Raw genomic sequence first — 27,323 nt, 5'->3', positions numbered from 1 at the left:
AATATAATATTTTCCTGCACCTGCACAGCAATTTCCGAGGAGGAGAGCTCATTACATGTTAGCTTACAGCACTTTCAGAGATCCGTTTTTGAGAGAATAACTACGCGCTAAAAGTTCTGCTTACAGAAAAAATGCACTTTTAGAAAACACAATGACCACTTCTTGAAAGGGACAATGAAAAGGACGAGGGTAATTATATATTATCATATCTCTCTCTCTCTCGATATAATAAAAAGCATCTCCATGGCTTGGACGAAGTATCCAACAACTTTAATAGCGGAAATGATGCAATTTACGTTTTCCTTCCACCCGACTGTTGCAATACTTTACATGTTTGTGAGCCTGTAAGTGTGTTTTCAAGTTTTAGTCACCATGTCAGTATCAAAATCTAGTGCATCTCAAAATATTGGTAATTAATGACAATCATACTCATAATTCACCATCTCCACCGTTCTGGACACTTCTACCTCGAAACAAAGAATAACCGCATTACCCTCCAACATAACTAGCTGCTAAAAAATATTACGAAAAATATTCACAGAGAATATACTACAAAAAATTTACACAGAAAGCGTTAATATATACTAACAGTGTCACTGCCCAATTTCCATTTGAATCACGTTCTGTTGCCTCTCAACTCACTTGGGAATGTCAAAGTGGTTAATCTATTTCTCCTTCAACCTGTCTATACGGCGATCAAATACGTCTGCTTCTTCACTTATGCTTCATCCTGAACCTCCTTATACCCTCCCCTCCCCCAAAAGATAAGTATATATGGAAAACACTCGAGAGAGAGAGAGAGAGAGAGAGAGAGAGAGAGAGAGAGAGAGAGAGAGAGAGAGAGAGAGAGAGAGAGACTGCCGTCCAAAATTACTTGTACATGCAAAAACACAAATAGAAGCTCTCACAGAATGCAACGAAATTAGCACAGCTAGACTAAATAACCTTATAAAATTTTTCTGTTTTCACGATCACTACGATACGACTGCATTGCTGCTCCAAAAAAACATCCCATTGAAGGTTTCCTTTCACATACAACACATAAATGCTGTTTTCTTTACTTACACATCACTGACAATAAAAACGAGCAAGGCTATCTATAAAAAAAATCTGAGTGTTCCGCACTTTCATTCACATTACAACTGTTCCCAACATCATACTGAATCTATTCTGACAAACTAGTAAAAAGCCATCAAAAACTTTAAAACATGGAGACAAAACGAAACCTTCCTCAGTGAAAATAAACCTTTATTTTTTTAACATCGTTTCCCCGACAGGGATGACTCCAGAAAAACAAACCGTTGTCATTGCTACCTTGCTTTTTTAAAGTACAGAAACGTGGATGAGCTCTATTCACAAAACTTCAGCAGCTTCTTCATACACTTACTGTAAGGCTCATCCGCAGTGCACAGATACTCCTGCACACGATGAGTCACGTGCCTCTTTCTAGCACGTACTTTCGTGCTTCCTGGATATCAAGGCCATTCTTCCACAACATTTATCTGGCAATTTTTGTAAGTCTTCCTCTCCTCCCCCCTCCTAACATGTAAAAATTATAAACCATCAACTTAAGTCTTCCATTCTTAAATTCTTTCCACAGGACCATACCATCTTAATTCCGTTCTGCCACTTCTACATACATGCGTGGTAAAGGCATTTTTAAAATACCGTACTGTGCCTGCATGTAAAATTTACCAGTATCAACCCATTCGTGTTGATTTTGGAATCCCTCGTGAAGGTCCTCATTGGGTCATTACAACTAATATTTTTCAGTTTAAGTTTACATTTTCCTGAATACCTTGGAAATATACTCTTCCCATTCACCAAACCTATGGAAATACAGAGGACGTTAATTCTCTTGTTCACAAAAGTTTTTGGATACGACTCTACTTAATTCCATTTTGAAACAGGAAAAGGAAAATTCATAACATTCCATACAAGAATTTTCAAAGGATTTTCGCGGAGGTCTAATCCAGGGAGACAGGCAAATAAAGATATTACGCGTTCACTGCAGGTCCGTTCTACAGTATTACCACGTTCAAATTTCTTTCGTGAATTCTCGAGTGAAGTTTCTTTCAAAAAAAATGAGTTTTCAAGTAAATAAAAACTACAGAAATCATAAACAGAAGAACAGCCAACTTTACCATACACACCCGTAAGTTTTACAAATATACATGTATAGTATATATGTGTATATATATACAAATATATATGTATAGTATATATATATATATATATATTATATATATATATATATATATATATATATATATATATATATATATATATATATATATATATATATATATATATATATATATATATATATATATATATATATATATAAATGACATCGTTTAATTACCAAGGATCACCCACACATGTGACGATTCAAGAATTTGCTGACCACGTGTCTTCAGTTCACAGATGTTACACAGTGCATCAACCTTTGCCCACCTGTACTAAACATATATAATCAACTACGGAATGGCCTGTAGCTGAAATTGTCGAATTTTCTATGGACAACGGAAGTCGACGCTACTAGTGAGGACTTCCCATCTCTTCTCTAGCAGTTAGTTCATCTACAACTCAAGTGCAGGCACCGGGAGGATGTAATTGTAGTAATTCACTGACCTTACTTTCTGATAAGGTGTTTTCTTACCCTATGGTAGGATAGCGCTCTTCTCGTACTTTCTTGGGTAACATTACCAAAAGAAAGACACGCAAACTACTTGGATGCCCGTTATTGCACTCGTATATGTGCATAAATGCAATAAATAATTGAGAATACAACAGAACAGAAAAACACTGATATAGTTTCTGTAAGCAACAATGTATAAGTCTCTTTTGTTAAAGTAAGCGAAACCCCTTAAATGGAAAATTAAGCATAATGAATATCAACAATTGAAGAATTACCAATCTGCCATACGCGCAGGCATTTCCAACAACTTAAATACTGTACTGGGAACGAGCAAACAGCCGAAACTAGGTCAATACGCCTTGATTTTGTGCCTGTACATAATCACAAGGGGTTTCTGACCCTGCGAAATTTAAAATATGTGCAGTCAATAAATCAATGATGTGTAAACTTGCGGAGACTTGGGTCTACAGGTTTGTATAACTTTATTGCACGTCCCAAGAAACAGTTGCAATTTATCATATATTTTGAAGGTATTACTGTACTAGTCTACTTTTACTGGAAATGTGCAAATGGCAACTCCGATAACAAAACAAATACGGCTTCAATAATTACGTTCACTCGGGTGTTCACTAAAAGACATATCCGAATGTATCAGACCAGGGGAAGTGCTTCCTGATATTCAATGTTCTCCATAACAATTTTTTTCCTTCATTTTCGGCGGTCTATCATCGAGACTTTAAAAGGCTAAACAACGGCAAGCTGAGGACAGTAAAATTACGCCTACTTCCACATCACTAGCTATTAGGGAAGGAAACTAAGAATTTTAAACGGGAAAGTCACCTGAAACCGTAAAAAAATGCACTAACGCAGTTATTACCTAATATATATATATATATATATATATATATATATATATATATATATATATATATATATATATATATATATATATATATATATATATATATATATATATATATATATATATATATATATATATATATATATATATATATATATATATAATATATAATATATAATATATATATATATATATATATATATATATATATATATATATATATATATATATATATATATATAATGAGAATCCATTCCTGTATTATTGTCGTTTGAATGGCGTTTGTAGACTCCTTACGATACTTGCATCATGACTGCAATTTTTACATAATTGAACGTTTATATTGGCCTGTATGGTGCAGACTTTGCAACAGTTTCTCGCTGACACGGTGTTGCTTGGGGTTTTGTTAGTTGCTCCAGTAATTACTGGATTAAAGTGATTCGAATGAAAGAGAGAGAGAGAGAGAGAGAGAGAGAGAGAGAGAGAGAGAGAGAGAGAGAGAGAGAGAGAGAGAGAGAGAGAGAGAGATGGATTAATGCAGACAAAGTAAATGTGAAGCAAGATTCTGCAGGTTCAGGTATGCATCATTTGTGACATTTATACATACACACACAATATATATATATATATATATATATATATATATATATATATATATATATATATATATATATATATATATATATATATATATATATATATATATATATATAATAAACGTTCAATTATGCAAACATTGCAGTCATGATGCAAGTATCGTAAGGAGTCTACAAACGCCATTCAAACGACAATAATACAGGAATGGATTCTCATTAATAAATTCCTTAAATGCTTGGACAATGTGACCTTACCTAACTCTGGACATACGATACGGGATTGGAGGGCGCTAATCCAAATGATGTGACGGCCATGTAACCTAAAACTCTAATGGCTGTAAAATTCAAAGCTAACTTGTGTAGTGAGAAGATCCCAGAAACCATTCATTCTTTAATACGTATGTCCGTAAGAACCAAGTAAATAATGCGCCTTAGTTTCTTCGGCGCAACTGAGTTTTCTGTACAGCGTATAATCAAGGCCATCGAAAATACAAGATCTATGGTCTCGGTATAATGCTGTATGAGCCGCGGCCCGTAAAACTAACCACGGTACCGTGGTGGCCTGTTCTATGTCGTTGCCAGATGCACGGCTATGGTTAAATTTAACCTTAAATAGAATAAAAACTACCGAGGCTACAGGGCTGCAATTTGGCATGTTTGATGATTGTAAGGAGGATGATCAACATACCAATTTGTAGCCCTCTAGCCTTAGTAGTTTTTTGAGGGCGGACGGATAGACAAAGCCGACACAATAGTTTTCTTTTACAGAAAACTAAAACCTGTGTACCTTAAAAGCACTACAGGTTTTCCCGGCCTGCTTTCTGCCATTTGTCTTTCATCCATTTCCTTCGATCTCTTCCAGCTTAGTTATACTTCTTAAATTCCCCTTGCATTAATTTTCATCCCTTTATCAGACGAATTCCTTCGGTCGAACCCTTTGAGCTTAAATATGACAGAGAATGGTTTCTGTAATACTAATTTATGCTATACAACTTAATAACGATAAAGTATATTACGTTACCGGTTCTAACTTTTAACAATTCAAACTGGCGACCAATTTTACTTTTAACAATTCAAACTGGCGACCAATTTTAATCTTAAAATTTAACCTCGTTTAGTTTGGAATATTCTCCAGTTTCTGAACCACAGAAGGGGTATTATGAGTAACACTTCATTATCACCATTATTCCTATATCATCAAGTCTTGCCATGTAACATTACCAAAATAACATAACATACACTAACTTGAGGGTTTAGCATACGAACTCGCCTCCTTACTTTGTCCTCCAAATCTGACAGGCAAATCGTAAGTTCATATGCGAATCCCAATAGAGCGAATATTTAATTTAGGTAAATAAAAAAAATAAAGTAAAAAACTCAGAAGCTGACAATTCGGTCATGTAATAAAGCAGCACACGGAACCAAGATCGCACATCTCTTGCGAACTTAGGTTTTCCACCAAGAGGCTCTGGATGACTAATCAATATGAAGTGATCATATCTAAAATTGCTCTTCGTCTCTAAGGCACGTACGTTCCTCATCGACAAACTTTCTTTTGATTCATGTTCGCTTTGAAAGGATGACTTCAGTCCTTCGAAATGGCAATTAACAATAAATGAAATTTGAACATCCTTAATAATGGCATAAAACAGGTCAGATTACCATACACTTTTCTTATTATCTCATATTTGTGAAGAGACTACCTACAGCCTTCATCACACATCACACCTCGTACCATACCAATGAGGAAAAAAAAAACCACTGGAACATCTCCTTCACTTACCATGTGGATGATAAATGAGCTGTAGGATAAGTGGTCGACGGGTGACGATACCCGAACCACGAGGCAAGAAGTCTCTGGAAAAAAAAAAAAACCAGTTAAGACTTTATTAATGAGCATCCACGACCCACAGCTAAAGTAGATCAATTTCCCGCTTGTAATACTAATTGCTAACAAATACTGTTGCTGAGCTTTAGGTCATAATTATCAACATTATCAGTGGCTAACATGCACATCAATGTACTGTTCATGTTCACTGAACAGTACACGAGCGAATGAATGAGTAGCCTAATGAAATTAAGGATATAAACCCAAGTATAGGCACTTTCAACCATAAACAATACAGATTATACAAATGAACTGGAAAAGGTTTTGCAATCTTTTTGTTGAGTGGATTCATTCTTGACTCATCAATTAAAGCAAGGATGTGGCAGTAACTAATGTTGTGTTCTTTCTCTGGAGCCATGTTATCTATGAAAAATGACTTCGTATTATTTTTCTCTATCTTTAAAACAATTCCCCTAGCAGAAGGTAGCTATTGAGGACAATACAAAACAATGGTTACTTTTAAAATTTAAAACTGTTAAAAATGTGGATGTTATGAACAGGGATGATCAAAAGATTAGCTTAGATGACAAGAAGAAATCAACCTTTTTAAGGCGTGGTTTGGTCAAATGTGGACAGAAAATGAAAAAGGTTAACGACGCAGTCCTGATAAGGGGGTCTGATGAAGATGCTAAGATTACATTTTTCTCTCATTCAAGCTTCATTCTCATGTCGGGTAATGTATGAACGAGGAACGGACCTTAAACTTGCTTCTCCTCTGGAGCCACATCCGTTAATCGGAAGCAGCTCAATGCTGCACCATGAATAAAAGGCTGTCAAAACTTAAGACATTTAAACAAAACTGACGGCATTTATTCAATAGCACTTATGACATGGAAGAACTAGTTATTCAAGAAAACCGTAAATTGTAACTGAAAAATCAAATGGGCACCCCAAAAAAATTGAAGCTGAAACATTTGCCAAAAAAAAAAAAAAAAAAAAAAAAAAAAGATAGGTGGGATGATGACGATGATGAAGCAAATGCATAAAAAGTTAAGAGGAAATGCATCTAAGAAAATAAGATGTAAATGCATAAATTTTGTCCTGGTTCGATAAGTACTTTGAAAACTGGTGAAGAAAAAAAAAAAAAAAAAAAAAAAAAAAAAAAAAACAGCGAGCGCTTAATAACGTACGAGATGAAAGGGGTTAGCCAAAGTCTGAGATTATTGTGGCAATGACCGAGGACGTAAGGAAGGCAATGGAGAGATTGAAGAATGGAGACACAGGAATTTACGAAATTACAAAGCGAAATGCCGCAATACAGTTACGAAAGTGTAACTGAGTGGCTAACCACTGTGTAAATTGTATCCGAACGACTGAAATGTTCCTTGAGACTGGGTGAGGGGAATACTTGTTCCTTTGTAAACGGGTATAGGTGATGAGTGTATGCAAGAGGAAAAATGTCAAGTTCAAGTAAGATACGGGTAAATGGAACCCAGTAAACGAAGCAATGAATGTTTATAAGAATGGTGGCAGAACAAAAGTTCTGATCCGTATAGACAACGCACCGGAAGTAAAATGTAATGGTTGATGGTAGGATAGAGATATGAGGCGCGTTAAAGAACAGGTGAAGTAAGGAAGTTTGCAGAATGCGTCCAAACAATCTGGAAAAGACCTAGTGTGTTCTTGGAAGGTCACGTTAGAATGCACGAATGAATTCTTGGGGTAACTATCTTTCAGGAGCTTGAAAAGTGAATGTTAAGTGTAAATGGAAGCAGATGTGTCAAAATGAATCATTTGTATTTGTGGCTTAAAAACAACTTCAAGAGCTACTGATTTTATTGTGCTAAAAAGATCAGAAGGGGTGAACAGATGGATCACATGTTCTCAGATGGTTTGGTTATGTGGGTGGCAAGAATGGAGGATAATAAGTTGCCGAAATGTGTATAATGCGAAGTTTTTGAGAGACGAGAGGACGGCGACTCAAAGTGCTGAACAGATGGTGTTGAGGTGGTAAGGAAAAGGGCATTCATACACAGGATGTATGGGAGCACACAGGATAGGAGATGAATGGCGCATGTGTATAAGGTAGTTAAACACTAAAATGGAGGACCTTTTGCCCAAATTCATAATTCCCTCTTTACCATGATCCTTCAATCTCATCATCAAAACGTACGCATGGCCTATCACATTATAGTCAACTCTTTGTTTCATGGCCATGCTGCCTAACATTTGAACATATACACAAGTGGAAACTCCGGTTTATTTCAGAAACAACAAAACAAGGCCTTCAATAATTCCCTTTTAATCCACTACTGGGGCATATATCTTACGTGCCCTAGTGCCCTTAAACTCTCTTCCCATATGCTGGTTCTTCACAGGCTTTATGAGCAAGGAATATTTTGCACAGTTAATGAACGGATGCCTTAGATTCCATTATTCCAATCACTTTCCCTTAGAGCTGACATCCACTAACACACCCAAGGTTGGCCCTCACCTAGCGAAATGCAAAAATAACAAAATTCAAACAAACTGATGCCATTCAGGTTAATTTACTATTCAACCTTATTCCTTTTCTTAATTGCTCCAAGAAATTAAACGCTTGGCAATTTCCTACATTCAGGCTGGCACACTCCAAGCCTACAGGACAGCAAAGGTGTTGAAATTCTTATTATTTTTGGTAATTTTTCATTATATGGCTGTACTCCTTACTTTCTTGCTCTAAGAAGTTTAATTAGGTATTTTTATTGTAATTCTATTACTACTGTTATTGATATATCAAGCATTTGTAGAGCAACTATAAGGCTTGGACACCCCAATCAGAGCCTATAAAATAATCTGCAGATGGATGTTCCGTGTCTCCTCTCTTGTAACACGTAAATAAATACATTTTTGCCCAGTGTGTGCTTCTCAGTATATCTTTGAAGTTAATCAACATCAAGCTGAACAACTAAGAAATGTGCCAAAGTTTCTTCGGTGCAATCAAGTTTTCTGTACACAATATAATGCTGTATGAAACTTTCAGCCACAGCCCATGAAACTCTACCACAGCCTGGTGGTGGCCTGAGTTGTTGGCGCCTATAAAGGTGCCAGACACACGATCATGGCTAACTTTAACCTTAAATAAAATCAAAATTACTGAGGCTAGAGGTCTGCAATTTGGTATGTTTGATGATTGGAGGAAGGATGATCAACATACCAATTTGCAGCCCTCTAGCCTCAGTAGTTTTTAAGGTCTGTGGGTGGACAGAAAAAGTGAGGACAGACAGACAAATAGCCATCTCCATAGTTTTCTTTTACAAAAAACTAAAATGAGAAAAAGCAAATTCATTTGTGAAAATTAAGATAAATGTGACCTACATGAGTTACATACTGGTAAGTGAAAAGTGTTTATCAACTCTTTATGACCCAGCTACAGTATAAAGTTTATCGCATTGAAGAAAAATGCAATTTTTATAAAATTACCTTTTAGATATATTTACCAAGTTATTACATAGCTCATATATTTACCAAGTAATTACATAGCTATAGTTTCTAACTCGCGCAGCAGCTTAAATAAACAAAATTTGTGGTAGCGCAGCAATTGTTTAGTATAGGTGACTAGTCCCGTCCACTAACAGGAATACCAGGAACAACTTAGCAGACAACCTCACTCCGTGCCTTATGTCCATCAGAGGGGAGGAGGGTGGGCTCTGATTCTGTAATTACTTGGGAAGTACTGTATATATAAAAATTTTATTATAAAAACAGTATAATTGCATAGCTGAATCCAACATTGACAGATGGTGGGATGCATGGACATATTCTACTCCAAAACATTCAAGTGATGTAATGAATTTGACATACAAAGGTTGCTGGCATTGAAAACAATGCTTGTCATTTCCTTATCAGTTAAGAGAGCTACTGCAAGAGAATACTGCCTCTGGTTGGTGCTCATCTTAACCTGCAGTGGCGTGGTGGTGTAGCCGTGGAGCACCTCCACTAAGTGGGAGCTTTGCAGCGAAGGAGTATGCTGATGGCTAGCAAAGGCTCCCTTGCCCTGGTCACAGTACCAATATAAAAAACCAGACAATCCTGTCACCTACACTGAAATAAAACCACAACCCGTCTACCGAGAGTGGTGGGTGCTCCAGGTACATTGTAACCACCCCCCAACCCCGGCTCCCCAAAACCCGACACCTCACTACAAGGTGAAGAGACAGGAGAAACTCCTATGCTTCCTCCCGCGATACCATGCCAGTTACTAATAATGGTTGCAAGGTACTGCAAAATTTTAACACTGTTTTAACTTTCATTACAAATAGTGAGAAGCAAAGATCGATTACACTTCAAGTAGGTTGATTGCAGAATGGAAGTAAGGGGCATATTGTGGCAGCAAGCTAATAAGGTAGAAGCTGCTCTGACATCCTTAGCTTTCACTTAAAGTAGGCAAAATGCTCTCCTGAATCTGAGAGAGATCTCAGAAATAAAGTCCATTTAGGATGAAGGACAATGCGTTCTTACAGGTCGAACTGGGTCCTTGCCAGAACAGTATAGGTTATGGATGGCCCTCTGCTCTTCCAGTCCTGTTCATTTAATACCTGAAAACTCCAACTGGACAGAGGGTTCTCTAATCTTCCTCAGAGCCAAAGATGTCTGTTAAGTTCTTAAGGGAGAAAGAAGGGATCCAGGTCTTGGATAGGCCTTGTTCTTGGCTAAAATCCAAGGGTAAATGAGCAAACAGTGTTGTCTCATGAAAAAGGCCTACTCTAGACCTATGGCTGGGATCTCACTAAAATTTTAGCAGAAGCCATGGCCACCAGGAAGACAGCCTTCCAGGTAAAGTCTTTTCTGAGAGGAGGAGCGTAGCAAATCAAGAAAGGAACCTGTCAAGTCACTTCAACACTACGTCTAGGTTTCAGGAGACTGGATTTCCTTTCTTGCTTGGACTAGTCAAAGGACTTGGATGAAGTTGCTTAAAAACTGAGTTAAATGTAGCTCGACACCCCTTAATGGAAGAATACGAGAGTCTAGATCTCCTTAGATAAAAGAGGCAATCCGCAACTCGGGTCGCAGATGTCTCGAAAAGAAAGACGCAGAGTCTGAGACACCAACTACGGAAAAATGCTTTACTTATTCTGGTAGATGGAGATACAAGATTGATGTCTGCATTTAAAATAGTCCCTACAGTACGTCTAGAAAAACCCCCTTCATTCTGACAAGCTTCCGGACAGTCTGAGACCCGTCCAGACAAGAGCAAGCCACCCTTGGTGGTATCTCGTTAAGTGAGGTTGACTGAGTAGACATGGATTAGGGAAAGAGTCTTGGAGAGTCCACCAACAACTGTGGCAAGTTTGGAAAGCATTATTTCATGGATCTGAAAGGTGCTATGAGGGTCATCGTAACACTGCGATGAGCCTGAAACTTGTTCAGCACCTCAAGTTGTTGCAAGGTGGAAAGATGTATGGGTCCAAATTGGACCCAACTTGCAGCATGTCGAGGGTCTGGGGCTGGAGAACAAGAGAGAGGAAGATGAAGGTTCCTTAATGTGGCAAACAGGTTCCAAGTTGGCCTGCCCCTAGATGCCACACATTCCAATAAACCAGGGGATTCAAGGCCCACTCGGTGGTAAGAACAAGCTTCTGATGGCTCAGTTCGTCCTCCAGAACTTATTTGCTGACCTGAATAAATCGAGAGACTAGAAAACTTGATTTTGATCGTCCACAGTAGAAGTTCTCTTGCTGTCTGGGAGAGAGAGAGAGAGAGAGAGAGAGAGAGAGAGAGAGAGAGAGAGAGAGAGAGAGAGAGAGAGAGAGAGAGAGACTCCTTGTTAACGGAATAAATGTTAGAACTCTGGTCTAGTCTAAATGGATTACCACAGTCTAGGAGTGAACTAGGGTCCAGAAGCACTGAAGTCCTAAGCAAACCGCTTTCAGCCCTCTGACAGGGATGTGATGACTCCGTTCTTCCAGGGTCACGTCCTGGAAACTTCCCAGTTCCCCAAGTGGGCTCCCCAACCTGGATCAATGCATTGAGAAAAAGTCTAAGTCTAGTCTCAGAGGATGAAGGAACTTCCCTTTTGAAAGTTAGTTCAGACAGCCACTACTGCAGGTCCAACTTAAATCTGGGGCTTTGGGAAAAAACGACTGTGTCCGGCTGTGTTTCCCAGTCCCAGTTGGTCTTGTGTTCAAAAACTTCAAGCATTTTTCCTTTGAAGGGAATCAAGTTTGTAAAACTGATGTTCATGGCCAGAAAATGAAGTCAAATGTAAGAGGAGAGAGGACTCAAGAGAAGACTTGTGCTGTAGAGGTCAAAGCCTAGATCCCCGAATTGGAAGATCCTGTCTCATAAGACAGACCTGAGATACTCTCCAAAGTCCAGACGTGGAAATGGAAGGAAGTATTGTGCATATCCAAGGTTTCCATCCATTCGCCCAAGAGAATGGACAACAGGACTGTCTGGTTTGTCTCCATCTTGAACCTGTTCTCTATTCGAAGAGAAAAAGGGGACTGTGGGCTGTGCAGGCTTGCTGACAACCCTGTGGATTACCAAGCAACCAAGCCAACTTGCAGATCATCATTTAAACTAACAGATAACTGTGCGGACTCATTGCTGACTGCTGACTCTTGATAGCCATGCAGACACGTGGACATCCGTGCAGCCTCGACCTATTTGGACTCGATAGTGCCTTGTGTGGACTCAAAGACACCTCATACACACAAAACATTATGTGGAACTGTAAGTGGCAGAAACTAATATCTGGCACGCTTATAAAAAGCTTGAAAAGTCCTTAAGAGAGACAAAAGCCTGGGCACGGGATAGCAGTGTCCTTGTCCAAAACCAGGTGTGATGAATTCTTCTGCCGTCAGATACAATATATATATATATATTGTAAAGAGTAGTGCCAAAATACGCTAGGAAACTGTTCTCCTTTCCTGCTTTGGGTTGGTTTGAACCTTTGAAGGTCGGGGTATAGGGGCTCAGAGAATATAATAGTTTGGGGACAGTTATCTGGCTTTGCACTGTTTTCTTTGGTACAGGGAAAGAAAATCGTTTTCTATGATATAGTCGTGTCGTCGACCTGGGTCAGGACATCGCCCCCCCCCTACCCCTGTCCAGAAGCAATAAAAGGTCAGGGCCAGGACAGCTCTCTCTCACACGCGGTCGCTAGTTTAAGCCGAGCAGTCACGCCTTCTGCAGGCCTTTGCCCCTGCCCTCCTCTTCCGCTCGCCGCCACGTGGATCCCATCGCCGCCCTGTGTGCCCCGTGTTCCATTCCACATGGCCTTAGAAGACTGCAAGGGGGATTGCAAGTCTCCCACACGCGAGCTGACATTAAACGGCGGCCTTTTCATCATCCCAAGGGCGCCCTTTTCCGCCCCAATCTACGACTTGAAGAAATACCTTGGAGAGGGAGGCTACCATTTGTCCACGCTCCCACACGTGGTTCTCAGCAGAAGACGTCGTCAGCCCTACGCCCCTACAAATGTGGTAATGTACCCAAAACGAGTTGCTAGTCACGATTACTTAGCCCTTTTGCATTTATTAATCTCTGGGCCTATAACTTTGTGTTCCCTGATATTCCTTGGTTCAAGCCAGGCCCACGTGTTCACAGCTTCTTTCCTCTGAGTCACAAGTAACGCCTCGGGGAGTCCTTGGCGCCTTCAGTGCACCCCTAGTAATTCAATCCCCAAATTCCAGCATTAGATGTGTAACGTGGGTCCAAATATCGTTTCAGAAAGACGCCTGTAGCAGAATTATCCTTGGTCCGTGTTCCTGGCATTCCCAAGCTCCCCTTCGGGAGGACTTCTCTGGCAGTAATTTACCGTATTTTCAGTTAATTTTCCTTTTGACCTTGTGTGCTATCAAATATAACTATTTTTATATCCACGTGTTTCACGCACTTCCCCTAGTGAAGAGCCCTCCGCTCCGTGTACTTCTTTTTTTTGTTTGTGTTTTATATGTCCTGGGTACCTTACAAGGCCATTTTCGAGTAAAGTAATAATTGTGGAGTCATAAGATCCACCTGCACCAGGAAACATATAAAAATATTAAAAAAAAAGTGTTGGGCGTTCGGGAATCGGCGCTGGTCCGAAAGGGTTCATGGCGCTTTCTCTTCTTGCTCGGAGCCCAAGTAAAGTCTTTCAACAAAAGAATGCTCAGGAGAGAAGGTATCACCATTCCAAAGGAAGTCAGACCACGGAAGTGACAGAGGAAACCACAGCGAAACTGTAGGAAGGCTGTGAGATGAAGCTAGCCTCCTTACCGCTTGAGAGGAAGCAGTGAACGGTCATCTGCGTGCATCTTCTGCGGCCACGAAGAACCAAAAAACGTTTCAGTGCTTCCATCTGCGCTGGAAAACTCAGAACTGGATGAAACCTAGAGGAAGAATTGCAAAATGCTCATATGAAGTCCGTCTAAGGTGACTAACGTCTCGGAGTCCCCAGTAGACTCCTCCACTAATGTTCCGAGTAAGAAGAAAAAAAAGAGGCTAGAAATTAGTGGGCTGTCTGAAAGCAGCTGTGATTCTCTTGGCAGACGGAATGCCTGAAAATTCCGAGAGTTGAGACCGACATCCAAAAAGGCGACTCTTGTGACGAAGGCTGTGTTCTGAGGAAGAGCTGGTGTAGGTCTGTAGGCAAAAACAACAGCTGAATGCAACTGTGTGGCTCTTACAGTAGTAAAGGAGCACCAAAGTTCTCTCTTCTTGAGATTCCAAAGAAAAGAGCAGAAATCTCTAAAAGCCATCTCAACTTTCTTTGTCTGCACAGGACAGGACTAGGAGACAATCAGAGGCAATGTCTCTCGGCAAAACACTTGGGAGTCTATCTTCTTAGACTGAGCTCCTGCTACCAGTCAAGAAAAAACCTTTTACTTCAAATACCTTGACAAGATCTTCGCCAAGAAGGTCTAGTTCTGTCAAAACACCAGAGGGAGGAAAGCCCAAAGACATTTGTCTTAATCCCTTTTCAACAAAAGTCAAACTCCCAACTCCCTGAGAGACTTCTTGGAGGATGAAGAAAACACCAGTGAGAGCTTTCTTCAACAAGCTCGTAAATTCAGGACACAAAAGTCCCAGTCTGCAAAGGACAGACTCCAAGACCCTAACTGTCACTAAAAAGGGAGCAACGTCGACTCGTCTTGAAATCTGGGCAAAAGTGGAACAGACTGAAGAGAGCCAAAACGCTTGTGAGCAGTCTGTATGGCACTCAGAGGCAGGAGTCTGATATTGAAGAGTTGGCACCTGGTGATCAGGGACTGGCGCGGTTGTCTGCAAAGTCATTCCTCGTATTCCTGTTAGTGGGTGGGACTAGTCACCTACACTGAACTAAATTTAAGCTGCCGTGCGAGTTAGCAACTATAGTTAAGTAATTACTTGGTAAGTTTCTTATATAAAATACCTTCTTTGGATTCAAACTGCTGGTTGTTATTCTTCAATAATCTGACTTTGGTAAGTTACTAAAGCTTCAGTTTAATCCAAAACTGAAATCTTATGAAGTTTGTGCTGAATCTTTTCGTTAAAAAACTTTGCAGGAGAAATAATTCACTACAATCATGCTACTGATAAGGCTTTCATGTAAGTGCACAGAGTGGCGACTGATGTCTACACATGGTGATCACATCCAATTTCAGGAGTTAAAACTCACTCTCTCTCTCTCTCTCTCTCTCTCTCTCAGGGGACACAACTAAGAATTAAAGATACTAAGTTTCCAATGTGGGAACTGGTTAAGACCCTTAATTTATATATTTTTGTGATACAGAAAAAGAACAAAGTTTGCTGTCAAAGCTAAGGCCAAACAATCAAAATATATAGGTACAATACTTTAATTTCACAGAAGCATACACTAAGTGGATTGATGTTAGGCGGTCAGCTAATCAGCAAGGTCTGTGCTTTTCCACATATGAACCCTATACTTCAGACTACAGTATATACAAACTAATCTTCCATCAAAGGATAAAAATGAAATTTTTATGATAAAATAAGTTTTATATATACAGTACTTCTGTTGTACCGTCGTCCATGTTCCAGAGACTTCCCAGTCGTCCAGAAGAGTACCCCAGCCTAGGTCGGAAGCATCTGAGTAAAATTGAAGGTTGGGGCGCACTAGAAGAAGAGACTTCCCTTCCTGAAGTCTTTCTTTGCACGACCACCACTGGAGATCCTCTTTGATTTCTGACGTAGTCAGTAAGATGAAAGAGTCTGGTTGGGTCTTTCTGCACCAGTTCTCTTTCAGGAAACTGAAGAGATCTCATGTGCAGTCTGCCTAATTTTACAAATTGCTCTACTGAAGCGAGGGTCCCTAAAAGACTCATCCACTGTACTGCTGAGGCAGGAAGGAAGAGCAAGGAACTGACAGTCTGAAGGCAGTTGTCAACTCTCTTGGGCGACAGAAAAGCCCGAAAAGTCAGAGTTCAGTATCATCCCTAAATAGGGAATCTCCTGAGTCTGTGTCATAAGGGATTTCTTTTGGTTTATGAGAATGCTTAACTCCTGTGTCAGGCAAAGAGGAGTTCTCAAGTCCTACGCACACTTTTCCTCCGATGATGAACATAGAAGCCAATCATCCAGGTGTAAGTTGATGTTGATTCCCATAAGGTGAAGCCAATTCACTAGAGGAGCAAGGATTCGTGTGAAAACGTGCAGGGCCATCGACAAACCAAAGCATAGGGCCCGGAACTGTAGTACTCTGCCCTAAAAACGAACATAGAAATTTCCGTGAGTCCCGATGAACAGGAAAGTGAAAATACGCATCCTGCATATCCAGGGTGACCATCCAGTCCCCCTGTTGTACTGGAGATATGACTGAATGAACGGTCTCCATATGAAACTTTGTCTTCAGTATGAACACATTCAAGGCGCTGATGTCCAGAGCAGGCCTCCAGCCCCCTGAGGCCTTCGGAACCACAAACAGACGACTGTAAAACCTTCTGAGTAGAGATCTAGCACCTCTTCCACCGCTCCCTTGATAAAGAGGGATTCAACTTCCTGAGAGAGGGCCAAAAACTTCATGGAACCTTTTAAATATGCTGTCAAGGAGATTGGAGATGTAACTAAGGGAGGAGTTTTCACGAAAGGAATGGTAGCCCTCTTTGAGAACCTTGACCACCCAAGGATCCACTCCTCTGCACTCCCATTCCTTCCAATAAAGTAGAAGTCTAGTTACTACTTGGGCACGGAGGACTAACTACTCACTTCCTGGGGTTGATCTTGAAGGAAGACCTCTTAGTGCACTTCGTAGGATGTCACAAATTTGATCTGGGTCTAGACTGGGTTTTTGTCTTCCCTCCACGAAGGGGCTGAGGCTGTAGAGGGGAGAATGATCTCGACGTGGAAGGCACAGGCTCCCTCGGGTGTCTAGTGGACTGTGCCAACAAGTCAGTGGTAGACTACTTCTGCAAGTCTGAAGGAATCTCCTTTACAGTGACCTGCGGAAAGAAGTGAGACTTATCTAAAGGAGCGGAGAGAAGAGTGAACTTCTGTGTCGGCGAGACTCCTTTCGAGGTGAAAAAACACCACAGCTCCCTCTTTTTAAGGCGGCCCATAGAAAAGAGGGGGGGTGAGTTCCAAAGAGGTACCTGTAACTGCCCTATCTGAGCACGTAAGAACTCCCAGCCAATCAGCGTCAAAGTCTTCAGCAAGATCAGGAGAGTCCTCAATCTTCCTCGCTAGAGCCCCGATGGCCCAATCGAGAAAACTAAAAATCTTGAACACCTTAAAAATGTTCTTGGTAAGGTGATCCAGTTCAGATGAGTAAAACATTATCTTGGCAGTAGAAAAGGCCATTCTATGAGCTGAATCCACCAGACAGGAGAAGTCCCCCTGGGAGGAGGCGGAAACTCCCAAGGAAGGAGCTTCCCCAGTGGCGCAGAACGAGTACCTCATCTTTAATAATTTGCTGGGTGGAAAAGCAAATGCTGCTTTGCCCTGGTCTCTCTTATAAGCCAGCCAGTCATGAACTTCTCTGAGAGCCTTCATTGAGGAGGAGGAAAGAACTAGCTCAGGTAACCTGGTACCCTCTCATGACTGCTTTCTCATGAGGACGGTAGAAGCTGGCGAAGTAGGAGAAGCAGGAATGAAGAAATCTGGAAAACTATCCAGGGGAAATGCAAAAGAGACGAGTAAGCTGGAGAGGGGACCGTCTCCTGAACCTCTTCCTCCTCTGGAGAGATAGGAGACAAAGACTTATCCCTGGATTCAGGAACTGAAGAGGTTTTCTTCAAAAAACCCAAAGTTCGGTCAACTGACCCTTGAATGGAGCTAACAAATCTTCTTGAACTACTGATGATGACGGATTAAGAGAGGAAGGCACTTGGTGCCCAGAAGCAGAGGCTGGGCGCTCGGCTGTTGGCACCAGGAGCTCAAAAGCACAAGTCTGGTGCGAGTCGGCAGGCACCGGGCGCTCCGAAGAAGTCAAGCGCTTAGAGCGCTTACAGCACTCAGGACTGTCTCCCAACGAATGAAGAGGGTGGGCTCGAGAAGCAGGGTGGTCTTGAAAACTTCAGGAAGGTTGTGGGCTAGCCTTCCTGTACCTCTTGACAGCTAGAGGAGAGGTATCGCCAAGACCTGCATGTCTCTTGAGCGGGCACGAAGAAACAGAGAAGCGATATGGGAGCTTCTTGCACGGGCTGGAAGCTTCCGAAGCTGATGCACTGGAACGCGTCTCCAATGGCGCTTAGCTGAAGCCTGGGAACGAATGACAGGCTCAACAGAGGGGGCGACTGCCCCTGGGCAAACCCCCACCAGCCTCCCTTGGACCTCCGGTATGTCTTCTCCCTGGTGCGGAGGAGCGGGACAGTGACCTTTGTCTAGCAGCACTGGTGGGACAGACAGCCACCTCCTCAACATTCACAACACACATCTCACTGCACTTTCATTATTCACATTTTTTTCCATTAGAAATCTAATAGCTGATCCCATTTCCATAATGGTAATAGATAATGAACCAAACTTCTGGTCGAACGGAATCATGGGAACCTGGAACAGCAGTAGATGTTACAGTAGAAGGACTCAGAATGGGAGAAACAGGAGGAATTGGAGCAGCAACATTCTATCATCCCCTACATTATCCAAAGGAATAGGATCTGTATTGGCCCTATTCTCGGCCCTAAGGGCTGCTTTCCTCTTCCTATCTCTTTCCAGTTTTTCTAGATGAGATTTCAAGGTTTTTAATTTCTTATCCTCCCAATCCTGACACTCTATGCAAGTATTATCTTTACTATGTTCTTGCCCCCTACATTTAGTGCATTTCGTATGAAAATCGTACGAAAACTTGGTTAACCTAGTTCTACAACCCTCAGAACAGAAGCGCATACTGGATGAACTGGAATCCGACACCGTTAACTAAAGTAACTCCTAAAGTTAACCAGAAACAATAATTCATCAATGATGGCAAGCCACAAAACAACAAATCCTGAATACTTCACCAAGACTGGGCAAATAAGCCAAAAAGCAATGAAGCAGCTATGAAAAACTACCAATGTTGATTGAAAGCCGGCAGGAAAGGAATTGAGCTCTCTGCCAAGTTGTTCCTTTGAGTCCTGGATAGGGGGCGGGACCTTGTCACCTACATGCATACGATAGAAGCACCGCCACGTGAATTTTGAATTTTTAAGCTGCCATTGGTTAGGAACCAATAGCTATGTAATTACTTTGTAAGTTACTTATATAAAATTAATAAATGCAACAATTTTACACCCAAAATACAAAGTCCTATTTTAAAATAAATCTATGGTGTTACCCCGTTAATTCTTTGAGCTACCCCTAAATATTTGATTACATGTATATGCAACTGAACTCCAAACCACTCATTTGCAATTTACAATGGTTGTTAAAAAGATGGAAAAATAAAAATTGACATACATCAGTTCATGCAACTTTTACCTAGGGGGACAACAACAAACTTTAAAGGGCCATAAAGATACAAAACCATCACCAAGACGGGAAAAATCACAAATGTATGTTAGAATATATATATAAAATATATACAGTTCAGTACTGTAATGTATAACGTGAAAGCTTAAAAATATTAAAAACATGACGCTTGGCTGTAATAAAAACATGACGCTTGGCTGTAATAGTTCAAGTGATTGGCCATAAAGAAGTATTAAAATACTTGCAAGTGTACTGTTGTTTGCTGTACCTCTGCACTGAATTTTTGTTCCTATGGACTGAAAAATTCCTACTGCTAATGCTACAAAGCCTCATGTTATACTGTTGGAAAATAAAAAGGCTATAATAAAACACCATGAAAATAGAGAAACTGTTGCCACCTTAACTTCTTGTTCTAGCTCAAGTCCGAAAATGGTATTGACAATCATTTGTGAAAGGAAAGGATTTTAGCCCACATCTAAGATGAAGTTCAAGGGACGTGGAACACACACACACAAAAAGGCAAGATTTACAAAGAAATGAAACATTATCTTTGTCTTTGGATTGAACAGCAGATTCATCATAATGTCCTCATAAAACAGCTGTTGATTCAGGGGAAAGCATTGTCTGTTGGAAGGCCTCAAGAAATTCATCAATACGAATGACAGAAATCAAGTGAGGTTCAGGATTGTTTATGCACTTCAAGAAGTGACACAATCTTCACAATGTCAAGATCCAAGGTGAAAGTGCATCAGTTGATGAGTTTGCAGTGTCCAAATTCCCTCCATGCTAGCAAAGATTACTGAACAACAGTAATTTCTTCCAAAACAGATGTTCAGTGTGGACGAGACCAGTCTTTACCAAAAGAAAATGCCAGACTAAACATTTACTTTCATGGAGGAGAATGCTATACTAGACTCCAAGGTCAAGACTTTTTAACCCTTATGTTGGGAAACAATTTGTGTGGTATGACTAAGTTAAAGCTGCTGCTGGTGTGTCATGCTGGAATCCCTCAAGTGCTGAAGAACATCCTAAAGGACTCACTTCCAGATCTATGGATGGCATATCCCAATGGCTTAGATGACATTTTTGGGAACTATTTCTTCATCCACTTTGTACCAGTATTGTAAAGACGAGACAGGGGCATCCTATTCAAGATAATTATTTTTTAAGACAATGCTCCTGGTTATCTACAAAACTGCATCAATTTCCATCCTGACACTACTGTTAATTATTTTTTTCCTGACACTACTGTTAATTATTTTTTAAGACAATGTTCCTGGTTATCCACAAAACTGCATCAATTTCCATCCTGACACTACTGTTGCTCACCTACCTACTAACACCACCTATCTCTTGCAAGCAATGGACTAGGACAATAAACATTGCCACCTTCAACCCCTAATACTTATCTAAGGCAAGCACTTAACCAGGCATTAGACAAGATAAAAAAAAAAAAAAAAAAAAAAAAAAAAACAATCCCAGACTCTAAAAGGGATACATCAATTACAAGGCAGTCTTAAATATAAACTCCTCTTAGAATAGTTTTGACTGCAGGTTTGAGTGGGGTTTGGAAGATGTAGTGCCCTCAATTTGTGACTTCAGGGGCTTTGGTGAAGCACACATGAACAAAGCCTTGGTGATATTGAGCAGTGAGCTGAAACCGGGCTTGGTGGAGGATGACTTCATTTCCTTATTTGAGGTATACATCCTGCCACTGACAAACATGGAGTTTATGGAGTTTCACAAGCAGCAGCACCATGAGGAGCAGCTGGAACATGAACCAGAATCACAATGCTTCACCATGAAGTAGCAGGCCTTTGCACACACTGAGAAAGCCCCCACACTTTTTGAGATAGATTCCAATACTGAATGCTTTGTCAATACTATGGGGGGATGCAACAATTCGGTTGTTCCGTACAGAATGGTCAATATGACCTGGCCATGTATCTTTTCATGAAACATCATACCTAAAAATTTTTCATTTTTTTCATATGGTAAAATATGATATTTTAATGATAAAATAAAGTTTGTTCATACTTACCTGGCAGATATATATATAGCTGTATTCTCTGTTAGTCCGACAGAATTTCAAAACTTACGACACACGCAGTGGGAGATCAGGTGGTTAGTACCCATTCCCGCCGCTGGGAGGCGGGTATCAGAACCATTCCCATTTTCTATTCAGATTTTCTAGTGCCACTGTCTCCTGAGGGGAGGTGGCGGGCACTATGAATATATATATCTGCCAGGTAAGTATGAACAAACTTTATTTTATCATTAAAATATCATTTTGTTCATGAGACTTACCTGTCAGATATATATATAGCTGAATACCACCATTGGAGGTGGGTACAGACAGAATAGGATTTTGGAAAAACACACTACATGTAGGTGAAAGATACTTTGGTTCCTTACCTGTTAGCATAGCTGACTTCAGTGATTACTGTCACCCAAGTCCGCTTCTGCTTAACTAGAGTCTCCAGCAAGGGTGTGACCTGTATAGCTGGTGAGTTCTAGATGATCTGTCAACGGGGCGTGACCACAATGTGACAAGACCATATTGACCATACAATGAGGGCAAACGAAGTAAAAACCAACCACCTGACCAAGCCTAACTAAGTTAGGATAACGCAACTAAAGCTAACGATTGGGAAGTCCGCCACAGGCAGTCGACCCAACAACCATAAAAACACTATCCAACCATTTTCTATAGGATAGGATGAGTGTCATCCCCTGCCCCAGGAAAGTATCTGCGAAACATATGGTCCTAGCGAGAAGCAGTTCTCATATGTCGTCTTCACATCTCTCAGGTAGTGTGAGGCGAACACAGAGTTGTCTCGCCAAAATGTGGCACCCAGAATGTTACTGAGTGACATATTCTTCTGAAAAGCCACTGAAGTCGCAAACCGCCCTCACCTCGTGAGCATTGACTTTCAGAAGTTTAAAATCAGTGTCTTGACAGCATGAATGGGCTTCTTTAATCGTATCCCTCAGAAAGAAAGCCAGAGCATTCTTTGACATAGGTAAGTCCGGTCTCTTTACGGAACACCATAAACTATCTGAGGGACCTCGACTTTCCTTCGTCTTGTCTAAGTAGACTTTGAGAGCCCTAACAGGGCAAAGGACTCTCTGGCTCTTGAATTAGGATTTCAGCCATACCCTTGATTTCAAGCTCTTGGGCCAAGGGTTAGACGGGCTTTCATTTTTCGCTAAAGGAAGGGCTTAAAGAACAAACCGCGTTATGCCCTTTAAAGCCTATATGTCTACTAAAGGCTTGCAGTTCACTAACCCTCTTTGCAGTTGCTAGAGCGGTTAGAAAAATAGTCTTCCTAGTAATGTTCCTCAATGACGAGAACGAAGAGGTTCAAACGAACTGGACATTAGGAACCGTAGCACAACATCCAAATTCCAAGAAGGAGTCCTTGGCGAAGGCACCTTCGAGGTTTCAAGGATCTGAATAGATCGTGAAGGTCTCTGTTGTTAGACAGATCCAAGTCTCTATGCCTAAAAACAGATGATAGCATACTTCTATACCCCTTGATAGTCGAGACTGCAAGTTTCACATCACTCCTCAGAAATAAGAGGAAGTCTGCTATCTGGCTCACAGAGGTCGTGGTGGAGGAAATGCCCTTCTTTCTTCACCATCTCCTAAAGACGGTCCACTTGATTGGTACAAATTGCTGGAAGAGAGTCTTCTCGCTCTGGCAATAGCTTTCGCCACTGGTCTAGAAAAACCTCTCGCTCTGGCCAGCTTCTCGATAGTCTGAATGCAGTCAGACACAGAGCGGGAGGTTTTTGTGGTACCTCTCGAAGTGGGGTTGTCTGAGTAGATCGACTCTCATGGGCAGAGATCTCGGAAAGTCTACTAGGAAGGACATGACCTCTGTGAACCATTCCTCGAAGGCCAAAATGGGGCGATCAACGTCATCCTCGTCCCTTCCGACGACGCAAACTTTCTGATGACTTCTCCGATGATCTTGTGCGGGGAAAGGCATACACGTCCATCCCGACCAATCCCAAAGAAGAGCGTCCACTGAGAGAGCTCCTGGGTCGAGAACAGGGGAGCAGTAAAGAGAAGTCTCTTCGTCTTGGAGGTTGCGAAGAGATCTACCAAGGGACGTCCCCAAAGCTTCCACAGTCCTTGACACACCTCTTGGTGTAGGATCCATTCGGTCGGGAGCAGTTGTCGCTGCCGACTTAGAAGATCCGCACGGACGTTCTCTCACGCCTGCAACAAACCTCGTGAGGATCGTAATATTTCGGGCCTGAGCCCACAGAAGGATGTCCTTTGCTAAGGCGAACAGGGACCGAGAGTGAGTTCCTCCCTGTTTCTTGAGGTATGAAAGGGCCGTGGTGTTGTCCGAGTTGATCTGGACAACTCGGTTCGTGACTCGCCCCTCAAAGAAAAGAAGGGCCAACTGAATCGCCCCAATTCTTTGAGGTTTATGTGCCAGGACACCTGTTCCCCTCTCCAGGTGCCCGACACTTCTTCCCTCCCCAGTGTTGCTCCCCACCCCGAAATGGACGCGTGAAAACAACACTAGGTCGGGGTTCTGAAGTTTGAGAGAAAGGCCTTCTGCCAACTTCGATGGATCGAGCCACCACCGAAGGTGATTCTTTACCTTTGGCGAGATACTCAGAGAAGCTTCCAGATTCTCCTTGTCGTGCCAGTTCTCTGCAAGGAAGAATTGAAGCGGTCTGAGGTGCAGTCTCCCAGGGAAACAAACTTCTCCAGTGATGAAATGGTCCCCAGCAGACTCATCCATTCCCTCACCGAGCATGTTTCTTTCCTCAGGAAGGCTGAAACTTTTTCTAAACACTGAAGTTGTCTTTCTTGAGACGGAAATGCTCGAAAAGCCACTGAATCCATCTGAATCCCCAGATAAACGATGGACTGAGTCGGGTCAGATGGGACTTTTCAAAATTCACCAGAAGTCCCAGGGACTTCGTCAAGGTCAAAGTCGTGTGGAGATCCTCCAGACACCTTGTCATTGACGAGGCTCGAATGAGCCAATCGTCCAAATAAAGAGAGACTCTTATTCCTCCAAGGCGAAGCCATCTCGCAACATTCCTCATTAAGATCGTGAAGACCATAGGAGCTGTGCTGAGCCCGAAGCAAAGGGCCCTGAACTGGAATACCTGTCCCCGCAGGACAAATCTCAGGTATTTCCTCGATAGAGGATGTATAGGGACGTGAAAATAGGCGTCCTGGAGATCGAGAGAAACCATCCAGTCGCCTGGTCTTAGGGCTCCCATGACCGACTGGGACGTCTCCATTACGAACTTTTCCTTCAGAACGAAATGGTTCAACTTGCTGACGTCCAGAACTGGTCTCCATCCCCCTGACTGCTTCGGAACCAGAAACAGCCTGTTGTAAAAGCCCGGGGATTGTAAATCCGAGACTTGCTCCACAGCTCTCTTCTCTTCGAGCATTTGCTCGAGCAGGTCGAAAGAGAATCTGCTGTTTCTCCTGATGATAGGATGGCGACAGATCTATGGGAATCGTACTTAATGGAGGCAATACGAGGAATGGGATCTTGTATCCCTTTTCGATGACTTGGAGGGACCAGCTGTCCGTCCCTCTCTCTCTCCAGGCTCTTGCAAAAGAAAGGAGCCTGGCTCCTACCGGTGTCTGAAGGTCTACGGAGTCATTTCTTGCCCCTGGTCTTAGAAGGGGCTCTACCTCTTGAGGGACCTCTTCCTCGAAAGGACGATCTAGAGGAGGGTCCTCCACGAAAGGGCTTCTGAATCTTGGAAGCCTGCCCAAGGGAAGAAGTCGAAGGGGCTGCAGGACGTCTAGAAGACTGGGCCAGGAGGTCCTGAGTAGCCTTCTCTTGCAATGTGGAGGCCATATCCTTGACTAAGGGTTGGGGAAAAAGATGGCTAGAAAGCGGAGCGAACAACAATTCTGCCTTCTGAGTAGGAGAGACCGACCGACTTCGTGAAGTTGCAGTAAATGGCTCTCTTCTTTAAAAGCCCTGTACAGAAATGGGCAGCCAGTTCTTGAGCCATCCCTAACCGCCTTGTCCATACAGGATAGGACACTAAACAAATCTCCCAGGCTAATGGAGTCAGGGCTCACGAGCCTGCAAGTCCAGGACTCCCAGGCACCAGTCCAAAAGTTAAAAACTTCTAAAGACCTGAATAGGCCTTTCAGATGGTGATCGGTCTCAGATAAAGACCAGGACACCTTCTGGAGAGACCTTCTGGGAGCATCCACAAGGCTGGCAAAATCCCTTGGGAAGAGGAAGGAACTCTCCAACCAACCTCCTCTCCTGTCTCGTACCAAATTCCTGCTTTTCCACTCAATCTTGATGGAGGCAGGGCGAAAGAAGTCTTGCACTGAGCCTTCCTGGAGTCCATCCACTCCTGAACCTTGTTAAAGGCCCTCTTCGTAGAGAGAGACGTCGCCATCTTCACAAAACCAGAAGACTTTTGTGACTTAGACGAGGTTAGCTGCGAGGGGGGAGGGCGAGGAGCAGAGGGTTGAAACTTGTCCCCAAACAAGTCTTTCAGCAGCCTAGTTAAGACTTGGTAGTCTGCAGAAGCTGAAGAAGAAGAGGACTGATCCTCAACTGCAGGATCTGAAGCGCAAGAAAGCTCTCCTTCTTCCACAGGAGCAACTGAAGGGGCAGGAGAAGAACCGGGAGGACGAAGTCCTTGCAGACCAACATGCAAAAGGGACTTCTGCTTGGAAGAAGTCCGAGAGGGGTCGCGAAAGTCTCGAGCAGAAGAGTCAAAATGAGAGTCTCGGCGAAGCGTCCTGACGAAATCGGCGAGCTTCTTGACGAACGATCCGGCGAGAGTCCTCGTGAGAGCGAGCAGCGAGGGAGCGTCATGCCTCGCAGCAAGAGAGGCGTCGTGCCGAGCAGCAAGGGAGGCGTCTTGGCGAACTGCAAGGGGAGGCGTCCTGTCGAGCAGCCAGGGAGGCGTCATGACGAGCAGCAAGGGAGGCGTCATGTCGAGCAGCAAGGGAGGCGTCCTGCCGAGCAGCATGAGAAGCGTCACGCTTAGCAGCATGAGAAGCGTCATGACGAGAAACAAGAGGGTCGTCAAACGAGGCGTCAAGCCTGGCAGCATGAAGCGCATCAGAAAGCGGAAATTGCGATCCCTGCCAAGACCAGTAAAGCGCTGAGCAACAGGACTTCTAGCGGGCGTAAGCATGAGACGACGACGAACGTGGAGAAGGAGAAGGGGAAGGTTTAGACCTCTTGATCGGCAGCCGGGAATCCTTCCGACGACGACACGCATCAGTCTCCTTCTGGGCCATTAACGAAGCCAATTGCTCCTGCATGCCTAGGAGCAGCTTACGAGTAGGAGAAGATTCCTCCTCAGGAGAAGGACTGATCCTATGAGAAGAAGAGGGGCGAGGGGACGCCTTCTTCCTTCTCACAGGGGAAGCAACAGCCTTCTTTCTGGAGCGAGCGGAGCGCTCAAAAGCGTCATCGTCCGATGACGTCCTGGTCCTCTTCTGCGGTGGGATGGCGTCAAAATCCTCCGGAGAAGAGCGGAGCGTCACGAGAAAAGGGGCGTGAAGCGTCCCCCTTC

The 27,323-nt window shown here is 42.4% G+C and overlaps 1 protein-coding gene across 18 annotated transcripts in view; it reads right to left on the bottom strand.

Moving 5' to 3' along the window:
* Window positions 1-27,323, bottom strand: part of shi (dynamin-1 shibire) — a 367,093-nt gene that overhangs the window by 322,452 nt on the left and 17,318 nt on the right. For all 18 annotated transcript variants that reach the window (XM_067110075.1, XM_067110066.1, XM_067110067.1 and 15 more), the window contains exon 2: window positions 5,883-5,956. In XM_067110075.1, coding sequence (XP_066966176.1) covers window positions 5,883-5,956 — 74 coding nt within the window. The remainder of the gene's footprint in view (window positions 1-5,882; window positions 5,957-27,323) is intronic.

This window comes from Macrobrachium rosenbergii, chromosome 10, assembly GCF_040412425.1.
Source record: "Macrobrachium rosenbergii isolate ZJJX-2024 chromosome 10, ASM4041242v1, whole genome shotgun sequence".
Lineage (NCBI taxonomy): Eukaryota > Metazoa > Arthropoda > Malacostraca > Decapoda > Palaemonidae > Macrobrachium > Macrobrachium rosenbergii.
The sequence above is the reverse complement of the archived record's forward strand: the minus strand, read 5'-3'. Positions and strand labels throughout refer to the sequence as shown.